The sequence below is a fragment of the Mycteria americana genome, chromosome 6, assembly GCF_035582795.1.
Source record: "Mycteria americana isolate JAX WOST 10 ecotype Jacksonville Zoo and Gardens chromosome 6, USCA_MyAme_1.0, whole genome shotgun sequence".
NCBI classification, from domain to species: domain Eukaryota; kingdom Metazoa; phylum Chordata; class Aves; order Ciconiiformes; family Ciconiidae; genus Mycteria; species Mycteria americana.
This window is the reverse complement of record NC_134370.1, coordinates 17,907,392-17,918,997: the sequence shown is the minus strand read 5'-3', so window position 1 is coordinate 17,918,997 and position 11,606 is coordinate 17,907,392. Positions and strand designations below refer to the sequence as shown.

Below are 11,606 nucleotides of genomic sequence, written 5' to 3'. Positions count from 1 at the left end.
AGAGTGAAAACTGATGCCAGGAAAAACTAAAAAAAAAAAAAAAAATCAACAAATTTCAGGATTGCTAAAGCGAAAACTTGAGCTGCTCCCTTGAAATGTTTCTTCTAAAGGGTTCAATTTACTAAATAAAAGTTCAAAATATGCAATTATCATGGGCATTTAGTGGTGAATCAAAGGCCACATTTGCAGCTTAAAATCCCATTTAGACAATATGGCTATGAACCCAGCACAATTATGCTTTTAAATTTTTTACAAAGTATTTGTTTTGGTAATTGTAAAAATTTAAAATTCCATACTGAAGGCTTTGAGTTGTTTAATGCCTGTTTAAAGACACACTGACTTAATTAACATTTGTGATTAACACAGGTGATGCTTTCAGGTAGAAGATGGGACTGGAGATGCAAAGCAATAAATTGATTAATATTAAAGCAGAGAAACTCACTAACAGTTTATCCTTCCTCCTGGAGGATGCACTTAGCCAAAAGCACAGTGCAATGCAACTGCTAAGGTCCAGGCTCCCAAACACTCTCAACAATGTACAGGCTATATCTCAGCGTGAGTGTAGGAAAGTCATATAAGAGGTATTAAAACATCTAAATCCTTACTCAAAGCCAGAGTTCAGGTGACCATGGGCATTTACACTGCACAAGTGCAACCTTTATAGAGTTGGCACATAGAACTCTGTTCAGATTTTATTCATACATTTTCCACAACTGGGGATGTGCAATGAAAACCACTTTAACATGCCCGTTTCGGACTAAACTTGGTAACTTGCCCTACACCATGGGAAATTTGGCAAAAGCAAGTTTCTTGCTGCTGCTTTTCTCCCTCCAGTTCCCTTTCAGCAGCTTACTTTGAGTCTACTATCTTTTGAATGAAGATAGTAGACTACCAATATTTTAAAAATTAATAGCCTATCAAACCAAAAATTACTAAGCATGACATCACATCTAATAAATTTTAATGTCAATTAGTACAAATATAAAATTATTCCTTTTCACATTTAACTTAAAATAATAAACACATACTCTTCCAAATCAGGCAAGAGATTCTGAGCACATATACATTACAGCATTACAATATACATTACAAAATTATACATTACAGCATACAATACTTTTCCCCCCCTGTCGGCTCCTCCCCCCCCCTATAATGCATATACAGGGTGGCATTGCTTGTCCATTTTGTTCTGAATAACGGGATGGAAAGAAGGATGAGGAAGAAAGCGTTGATGGTAGTACGGCAGCTCATTTCCCATAAAGCGGTAGGTGCTTTGCGGTGCATCGTATCTGGGAAAGGAGAAGCTGAGCTGCACGGCAGGCCCCGGGGTAAAAGGCAGGAGTCTCTGGTGCTGTGGAGCAAAGGGGTAGTGGAGACCGTCCTGGAACAGGGCGGGTGGGGTCCCCGGGGGACAGCTGTAGAGTGGAGCAGGAGACAGGAGGCTCTGCTGGTGATCCTGTATCTGCCTCTTCAGTTTCATCCTCCGGTTCTGAAACCAGGTCTTGATCTGAGTAAGAAAGAGAACGGGGTGGGGGGGCGAGGGGGGTGGAGGAGACAAATCGGAGACTTTGCTTAAAAATAACGTGCAAACTATGAACAACTGCATCTCAGCTGCCATTTTGCTCCACTTGAATTGACAGAGTTGGACTGATGCTTTCGCCCTAGTTAACCGAGGGCAGAGGATCTGGTGGGTGTAGAGGGGAAGAACGTCCGTGTTCAACGGTTGAGATTAATCACTTGGAGTCTTTAAGACCATATATAAGCTTTGCAAGGTCTACACAGACTGCTGTACATCAAGGACAAGCGGTTTACCTTGTTAAAAAATAAGGGACCTTGACACCTCCCCGGTAGAAAGTGCCCCTAAATTCCCCGAGTGTTGACTCGTTAATCCCCGAGGGATCCCACTACCTTTTCCACAGCCCCTGCTAAACCCAGCCGAAGACCGCTACGCCTGTTCAGCGCAGGGAAGGCCGACGCAAGACCGCCGAGCCTGACAGCCCCTGCCCGACGGCGGCGGGAAGGATCCGCTTCCTCCGGACCCACCTGGATCTCCGAGAGCTGCAAGACAGCCGCCAGCTTCCTCCGCTCCGAGGCCCCCAGGTACTTCTGGCGCTGGAAGGTCTTCTCCAGCCGGCAGACCTGCTCCGAGGTGAAGGCGGTCCGCGCCCGCCGCTGCCGCCCGCGGGTCCCGCCCGGCGCCGCCGCCGCCGCAGCGCGCTCCCCGCCCGCGCTCTCGCTCTCGTAGCCCGAGGACTCGTCGGCGCTCAGCCAGCCGCCGTCGGGGGCTGCAACGGGGAAGGGAAGGGGCGGCGGTGAGGTCTCTTCCCCGGCTGGGGGGGTTCCCCCGCCTCCCCTCGTCCTGCCGGGCCGTTGCACCGAAAGGAGTCGAGGTCCCGCGTGTGTCCCCCCCGCCCGCTCCCCTTTTCTCCCTCCCTGTCCCCCTCCTCACCCACCTGGCTCCGACGGGTACGGGTCGGTGGGCTCCCGGGGACTGTCTCGGCCCCGCTCCGTCGCGCAGGGCTCGCTGGCCGCGGGCTGGCTCGGCCGCGGCCCGCCCCGTCGGGGCTCGGCTCTGCCCAGGAGGGGGGTACTGCCGAGAGAGGTGGGGGCGCGGGGAGGGGGCGCGCAGCAGAGGTGGGGCCTGGCCCCGTGGGGCTTGGTCTCTGCCAAAGGGAGTTCGGCCTGGTTCATGGCGGAGAGGGGCTGGGGGACCGCCGAGCTCGGCCCGCTCTTATATGGGCGCTCCGGTCCCGGGTGGGCTCGTTTGCAAGTGTGAACCCACATCAAAGTGGGAATCGAGCAGAGATAACAGCTGCCAGCGAGGAGGAAAGTTCACACATATGGCAAATGTCTACAGCCCCTGGCTCCAGCGTGTCTGCGGGGCCGGGGGACCCCCTTGAAGTGCAAACCTGCCCCTCTCCCCTGGAGGGCAGGGCACGGGCAGGCCCAGCCCCGCAAAGGGGCGTTTAAAGATACCGACGGTGCCGATAACAGCGCGGTTCTACCCACGCCCTTTTCAGCCGCGGGGTCCCGCATTGCGCAGGTACCCGAAACCAGGAATGAGGGATAACGTAACGCCGGCAGGGCCTGCCAGTCCCGCCGCCCGGCACTTCACCTCGGGGGAGCTGTGGAGACCGGCCTCCCGGGGAAAAGCCGTGGGGGACCGCTATGGAGAAGTCCCTATCCCCGAGGCTGAGTCCTCACCCCCGGGGACCACGGCCGGGCTGCGGGGTTAGCAGGGCCGCGGGCCCTCTCAGCTTGAACTTGGCGCCGTCTGTCTAGCCACAAAACGCAACCCATCTCCCAAAGAGTTTAGCGATCAAAGCACTAAGTGAGCAGCAAAGCTCGCACCTCATCAACTTCAAACTATCCCAATCCACACATCGCTTCTCGAGAAGGACGATGCCCTTGTTATGCAGGGAGGACACCAAGACCCCCCCCCCCCAAGCAAAGCTTGGCTCGGGAAAGGCCGGCTGGGGAAAGGGGCATCCTAGCAGCTCAGCCCGTGTCCGGGGCTCTTCTTGTGTCCAACTTAGACCCGGCTTTTAGCCACCCCAGTGAAAAAGACTGCACCGACCACGACCCCACTGGCAGTAGCAATACTTTGATAACACACATTCTAACCCTCGATGCTTCCTAAAGACCAGGGGAAGCGATCACCATCCCTGTAACTGGATGAATGCACTGACAGGACCTCAGTTGCCACAAAACTCCTCAGGGTTCCCCCCAGGATGCACAACTGAAAGGAGTGGGCACCATAAACCTGGGTCTAACGGGGCAAGAGCTTGTTTCTTTCTAAGAACAGAGCAATAATCTCCGTTCTAACACATAAGAGTAGATGTGAGTTTTCTTTCTCTAAAAAAAAAAAAAAAATAAAATAAGTCAAATACCAAACCAACTCCCCAATTTATAATGAGAGATCAGGGGAGAAAATCATATTCGTGCTACCCATTTTCATTGTTTCAAGCGTTCCCGTAACTCGATGGCCACAGGAATGAACAGTGCGTTATCAACCCCTCCTACCCTCAAGGGCCACACCGGCTTATCCTAGCTCTGACCCCAGGGGAGCAATAAAGCCCAGGCACTAGAGCAATGCAGACACCTTACCAAGCCCACAGAGCCCAGGAGCTGTATTCCTCCTGGAGCTTTGCTTGCAACACCAGCTCCTAAGAGCAGGGATGAGAGAAGCTGTACTTGCCTCAGCACAGCCCTGATAGAGAGATTGGCCTGTTCCATATGGGGTGCTGGGCACAGCCACTAATGGAGGTTCAGTTACCGCTGGCACAAGACCGTCATTTTGGCTGATATGCACAAGCCAGCACAAAAGCCCAAGCAGTTGAACACTGAGCTGGAGACCAGACTCCCTCCCTGGCTCAGAAACACGTACCTGTGAATGCCACTGACACAACCAAAACCACCAGAACAGGGGAGCATTTAAACCCTATAGCATTTCCTAGACACATTTCAGTCAAACAGGGGTAGGAGACTCACTGCTCCCCAAAAGAGTTAAGTGCCTGCACATTAATTTTAATAACTTCTGGATTTAATAACTATTTCTGAACTATCCACCTACGTACAGTCCCTCTGTCTGGAGCAAACACACCACCATACTCACTATCTCCATCTTATTTCAAAGCAGCCATTTCTGAATAACCCCATGTGTGGACAAATCCAAGCAGAGAAACTCTGGCTTCACTGTGTATGAATTCATCCACAGCAAGTTGTTCCTTGTAATGCATTGCATACTGTCTGCAGAGCCTGACTGCCTTGCCAAAACTAAGTTTGGAGGTAGTACCTGAAAATCACTGGGATTCAGGAACTCCTAAGCTGAGCACACACCTGCCCAGCAAGCAGTGTGCTCCCCCCAGGGGAGCCTCCCCACCAGTTCTCCAGCAGATGAAACCTATGCCAAGCCAGGCAGCCCTGGGTCCCCTGTGCCCTGCAGTCCCCCCACCCGGGCACACAGTGACACACAGGGACCACCATCTAGGGAGGGACACTTCATCCCTACCACCAAAATTAAGCCAGGCATGAGACAACTATTCAGTGCTGTGCCCAAAGAGACCAGCATGCACATTTGCATTTATACATCATGTGTCTTATAGAGGGAGACTGTTAGTACCCCTGAATAGCTGCTGCTATTTCCCCTGTCATTTGACTGAGGATGCGGGGAAGCAGCTGACCCATCCCACTGTTTGCTGAAAGTCAATGAAAACTGACTTTTTCCTTTTTTTTTTTTTAAATTAGAATCCAATCTGAACTGCCTGTTGAATAAGATGTTTATACTCAACCCTAGGATCCCCACCCAGCTGAACATAGCTGCATCTGTGGACCACAAAACCCTGGAACAGATGGGGAAGGGGTGGGAGGTGTTATGTGGCTGTTGTAGCTCCCATCAGAAAGAGGTGGCAGCTTGAGAAACTTGCAAGCTTTGATGACCCTGGACCCCGGGTGGATAGAGGCTCTGCAGCTGCAGTTAAATTCTCCCCTCCCTTTGCAGAAATACAGTGCTTAAAGGAGGCACAAATTTATTTCCACTCAATTCTTTTGTATCACTTGGAACTTTTGTATCATTCAATTAATATATAACCACGATCAAAAATATATCTAATTGTTTAGGGAAATTAATGTCTTTTCATGTAGAATTCGGTATACCCAGAACTTGGGGATACTGTACAAACTTGGAAAATACATATATTTTTCTTACATGATTTATATTAAGAATATAGGGGACCCATTTCTCCAAATCATATTTCAAAATATTTATTGTTCTGCATTTGCATGTAAGCCTTACAACCATAATAAACATGCTTGCTTCAAGAAATTTACTGTTAATTTATGTGCACTTGTAACTCAGTATGATACCCTGAAATTTAGGTGAAGTGATTAATGCCAGGATGTGAGAATTACAGCTAAGCTCATCAGGAAAAAGTGCTCTTTTCATGTGAACTCTGCAAGACTTCTAGGGACAAATGGTAGATTTATCTCACTGGTACACAATGGGAATATTTCTTTTGGGGCTTTGTACACACACAAAGTGTAAGCCCATGGGAACAGGCAGGACTGTAGCAGGTCTACATGCATGAAGGTATTAATGGGGGGAAGGTTCAGCCCATTATCTAGGCTGCAACGTTTCCTGCACGAGTTACTAGAAGCTCACCCTTTACTTGAAGCTGAAGTACTTGTACTCCCCAAGAACACTGTTGGTGTGCCAAGTCCTTCAACATACCATCCCACCTGTTTTTGGTGTGACAACACAAGAAAAACATGGCCACGAACTGGAAAATAGATTAATCCTTCCCAGGAAAACCAGTTTCCAGCATAACTGGGCAAATCTTCACATTCCAAACTTTCCTTCTACTAGCCACGTTTTGTAAGCAGCAGTCCATGAAAGAACGGTATACTGAGCAATCTATCATAGCTTTTATCACAGATTAAGAGCTGATGTACTAGGACACCAGACCCGGGATGTGCTGGGCTACTAAGTTACTGGCTGCATCATAGGCACATCTCATTTATCTTTCCAAAAAGCACAGAGATGCCAAAGTCTTCTTGACAAAACTGGAGAAGTGGGGATGGTAGAGGATACAGTCAGAACAACTGCAATGCCACCCCACCCGCCCAGGGGAAAAAAAAAACCCAACACACCCAAACCCAAGCCCCCCACTATGTTTAGCTGCACAAAGAGGCAGCAGTTTTTTAGGAGAGAGTCCGTGGCAGCCCTTGAGAGGTAGGTAAGCTGACTTACTGCAGGGAGCGAGGTGGACATTGCTGGAAGCGCAGGCAAGATAAGATACGTTGCCCTGCTCCATGCGAGGCCATACAGCACCCCAGGGCCGTAGGCAGTGGCAGGGCCCGGGCTGGGCTCCCTGCCCCTTCCCCGGGCGGCCCGGGAGCCGCTGCCCGCTGCGGGGGGGGTTCCCCGCCCGCGGCCGGTGGGACAACTGATCACTGTTTGTACCCTCCACTGCTCCCCTTTGGAAATGCTAACTAGGTTATTCAGCACCTCCTTTGATGTCCTGATAGGTGCTATTAGATAGTCAATTAGGCATCAACGAGATCGATTGTTTCGGAATAGACGCTGCTCTGTTTGAAGTACCCGTGAACACTAACAGGGCCATCACCCGCTCGCTCCTTTGCCCACGGGAACAATGCGGGCTAACACACCATAAACAGCAAATGCTCCTGACTCACTCGGCGGTGCTGCACCCTCTTCCCTCCCGGCTCACCCGCGGCAGGCCCAGATATTCCTATTCAGCAGCTGTGGGAGCAAACACGCGCTTTGCATTAAAAACAATTTATCGGGGAAATCTCATGCAGTCCTTTGCGCAACTAACGGACAAAGCGCCTAGATAAGTTAAGCACAAGTTAGCTCGAAACAAAATAGTACTTGAATTCCCATGCACAGCATCACCGTGTTGCCTGAGGACTTGTGACACCTCCGCAGTTGGTCAGAATTGCCCAGGCAGAATAACTAAGCACTAAAACAAGAATTAAAGCGTTTAACCTACCTGAATACCAAAGAGCTGCCGAGATTAGCTCCTCGCTAAATACCGTTAGAAGATAACGCTACGTCGAGGCCTAGGAGTTTACGACAGAGTTATAAGGAAAAGTAGTAAAGTCTGCAAAAGGAACAAGCCGAGACCAAGAGATCTCTCCTCTTTCCTCCTGCCCCCGCTTCGGTGCGATTTATCAAGTTAATTGTCATCTAATTGCGTATCAAAGAAAGAGATAATGGGCAGCAATTAGATGTAATGGCCTGCCGGTGCGAGATCTCTCCCGATTAGCACACAACGCCGAATAACTTCACCTGGTTTGTAAAGGGGTCCCTGGAGCGGCTCCACCGTGTCTGGGAGCTGCAGGGGGGAAATACCCCCACCCTATTCCCAGTCCCTGTCGGCTGCTCTCGCCAAATTGGGACAGGCGTTAACGAGCGCGGGCTGCAGACGGCTCCCTGCCATTGCCGCTGGGCTAATTCAATCATGTTTCTCCCCCTCCGCGTACACACTGCGGGGGAGAAAGGCTTTGAAGTTAGTGCTCTGGCAATTTTCCCCTCCCACCCCCTTTTCCTCCCCCGGGAGCCCAGTTTCCAGGTTATACAGCCTCTTCCTCGAGAGCCCCAGGCCGGGAGCGCCAACAGTTTCACCGCACAAGCGTTAAACCGCTCCTCCCCAGCTAATCGGCTCAGCTTTTCCATTTGTAGCTGACTTGCAGACAACGCTTTGTCTTGCCGGAGAGCATTCCGGTACTGATGGTTGTTGTGATGCGATTAAAGACACAAAGGGGAGAGCTAGAAACGAAGGGGGCTGTCAGCAGCCCGGGAGGGTGTCTGCGGGGCTGCTGGGCAGAGCCGCGGCTGGTCCGGCCCCGGGGCGTGCGGCGGGTGCGGTGCCGGAGCAGGATCGCTTCGGCGGCCGGCGAGGGGCTGCCAGTGGGGAGGGTCCTGCGCTGGCACTAATGCGCCTTTATTGCTGCCGGGGGTAAACCAGCGAGGATGAGAAATGCAAACAAGCAGGAATAAAACATGAAGGGTTTGTCTGGGTTTATTTCTCCCAGATGATCAAACTTGCAACCACGTTTTCGGCCGCTTTAGCAAGCATGAAATGATTTCACATACAGTTTTCTAGACCACTGGAATGTAGTAGTTACCTTCCAGAGAAAGCCGATTTTTGCAGGTAGAAGCGGAATTATCATAGATATTCGGAAGAATCCGCTACCGTTAGGGACTCAGCCAAGTGAGCATCACCTCTCGTGTTCATTTGAGCAATTGTCGGGAAACGGGACCACATTTGCAAGCTAACGCTGCCAAAACACTGGCAAGACATTTCGTGTGCCTGTTGAGTATAAATGTGGCCAAGGAGTCATTATGTTAAGTGATCATTAGCACCTTTTCGAACAGAGCCCGGCTTCTCCCTCGCCAGCCGCTCTGCAGCTCATACGCCCAAAGACAGGACACCCCCTTTAGCCCCGCTCACCAGCCCGCGCCCCTAGCACGAAACCCGCCTGCCTTAGCAAGACTACAGGGAGCCGCATACATGCACCCCCCAAGCAAAGCCTCCACCTCCGAGATTGCCCCACGGCCAGTGCCGCTCGGCCCCGCCGCCCTTCTTGTCCCAGCGTGGTCCTCACAACCCCCGTGGGCTTAAATCGTGGCAAAGATTGCAGCACTACGTGTTGTCCCGGCAGCCCTGCTTGCCTCTGCCTTGCTCCGAACCTTTGCACGGGGGGGGAACTGCTCCCCCCACCCCTCCGAGCACCGCGGGACCTCGCACAGCTCGGCCCGGCCCGGCCCGGCCCGGCGGCTGCGGGGAGCCCGGTGCCGCAGCCGTGCCGGCTCCGCGTTACCAGCCCCGGGGCCGGGAGGGCAGACCCGGGGGAGGACGGGACAGGCACCCCGGCAGGGCCCAGCCAGAGCTGCCCCCGGGAGACAGCTCACCCGGGACATTTGGAGACCCCGATACGGTGTGCTGCTGCCTCGCCCTTGTACCCTTCTGGGCGGGGGGCCTCCGCCCCCGCACAAACCCTGTCCCCACGGAAGCAGCTCCCCTCCGCGGGTGGGAGCACTTTGTTCTCCCTCTCTCCTCCCGAGCCCTTTCATCTCTCTCTCACTTCCCCCGGGCCCAGCTGCGGTGGTGCCCGTCCCCCGTTCCCCTTCACCCTCCCCCCATTTGGTCCGGAGCTGGGGCGCCCGGCCGGTCCCCTCGGGGGGTGCTGCCCCCCCCCCCCCCCCAGCCCCCCGACACTCTGGCTTCTAACAGCGCGAAGGGCTGTTCCTGCTCCTTTTGTACGGGATGAGCAAAGCATTTGGGGGAGAGGTGGGGTTCTCTTCTGTGGCCGTACAAGATTATAAGGGGATCACCTAACCCCTCAACCACTATCCCCTTGAAAACGGGATAGCCAAGTCGAGTCTCAGGCTTAAGACCTTTTTTTTAGGTAAATTGTATATTTATTGGCCTTGACTGTTTTGCTGTTTTAAAAATGTCACTGCTTTAGAGCATAGAAAATATTCACTATTGCAGAGCTTTCTGGAAACATCCCAGTTCCCTAATGACATTTTGACAGAGTCAGAGAGAATTGCAGGGTTTTTTTTCTTCGACTCAATATCGCCATTTAGTAATACCTGACTTTGAGAAATAAGCCTCATTCAATGGGAATTTTTATCTCGGGTCAACAAATTTCCTTAATCCCAAACTGCATCATATTCCTGAAGAGATCTCAGCATGATTGATAGCACCTGAGCCCTTATTAGTTTTCTGAAACTCTTGCACTAGAGCCACATTAATTGTGCAATTGCAAGCAAATACTAATATCTCAAAAGGCCAGAAAAATACAGCACAGATTACAAAATAATTAAGGAGACTTCCAAATGTGACAGCTACTCAGAAAATCAAAGGCCACAGCCTTCAGCAGCACAAAATGTTGCTTTTTACCAGGCAAGTGTACTCAAGTGGTAGATTGGCCCCTGTGTACAAAAGAAAATAGGTGTGCTCAAGGATGACTGACACAGAAACTTCAGACCATTCATTATATGAGCCCAGATTACAAGTGCGCCGGAAACCTTCTAATAACCCCCAAGATCAACTCTAAAGTGATGGAAATTTTTATTGCTCTTTTCATGTTAGTTGACAATTGACTTTGAAAGATTTATGACAATTTACATCAGTCAAGGATCATTTCTCAGAGCCCTTTCTCTAGCCTGAAATCAGGCCATTTTGATCTTAAGTTTTCAAGAGCATTATTCAAATTCTAGAAGTGCATAGCACAATGGTATCAAACTTTACTGCCACTTAGGGAAAACCGGCTTTGACATGTTACATTTCTTTTGATCATCACCCTCATACCCCATTAGGTGCATGTGAGATGCCGAGATACTATTTTGTTGATAAGAAATTTCAAGGCTAGATCCTTTCCAAGATCTGTTTAGGCAAGAGGCCCTTACTAATCTACTGAGGCTGCACATGAAAGCGTGAAGATATATTTACATATTTATTTAGAAAGTAACTTTTAACATCTCAAAATAATATTCTAGATGTTATTTAAAGGGCTCCAACAGAAAGCATCCATTCTGCTACTATATTAAGCCCGGTATTAAGTATTAGTAGCAGGTGTATCCACATATTTGGTTAAAAGCACAGTTCCATCAGAGAAAGTGCCACCTAGGAAGTAGCTGAAGGGGTTGGGGACCTGCTTTGGAGGACAGGGGGAAATTCACGCTTTTTTACACTCACCCTCAGTAAATGGCAGGGGACCAGAACAGATCTAGAGAATAAGGAGTCTATGCTTCCTTTAATGAAGAGGAGCTCTCTCACAGGGCAGGATAAATAGCTCTACAATCTTTCTGGAAGGAATTAACATGAAAGCTGGAAAAAGTTTAGGTTTATGAAAAGACTCCATTTATATTAGTGTTTGTCCCGCTGTGTTTCTATTTTACACAGTTGCCTATAAATGCAGGGGCCCGAAGTCCATGATTCAGATTGTCCGGCATGTCTCTGTAAAATATTTTGCGCAGTGCTGCATCATAACTCCACCAGGCAGTTACAGACAAGGGCAGCGCAGATAGCTATCAGTAGTGCAAATCCTCCTCAGTCATCGTCCATATCAGAGGG

The 11,606-nt window shown here is 50.6% G+C and overlaps 1 protein-coding gene across 1 annotated transcript; it reads right to left on the bottom strand.

Annotated features, from left to right (window-relative positions):
* Nucleotides 1-1,147: 1,147 nt before the first annotated feature.
* Nucleotides 1,148-2,691, bottom strand: LOC142411928 (uncharacterized). The gene is made up of 3 exons (XM_075506592.1): nucleotides 2,454-2,691; nucleotides 2,044-2,285; nucleotides 1,148-1,507 (listed from the first exon to the last, which is right to left on the bottom strand). Exons 1-3 carry the CDS (start codon nucleotides 2,689-2,691, stop codon nucleotides 1,148-1,150), a joined length of 840 nt encoding a protein of 279 aa, XP_075362707.1.
* Nucleotides 2,692-11,606: the final 8,915 nt, after the last annotated feature.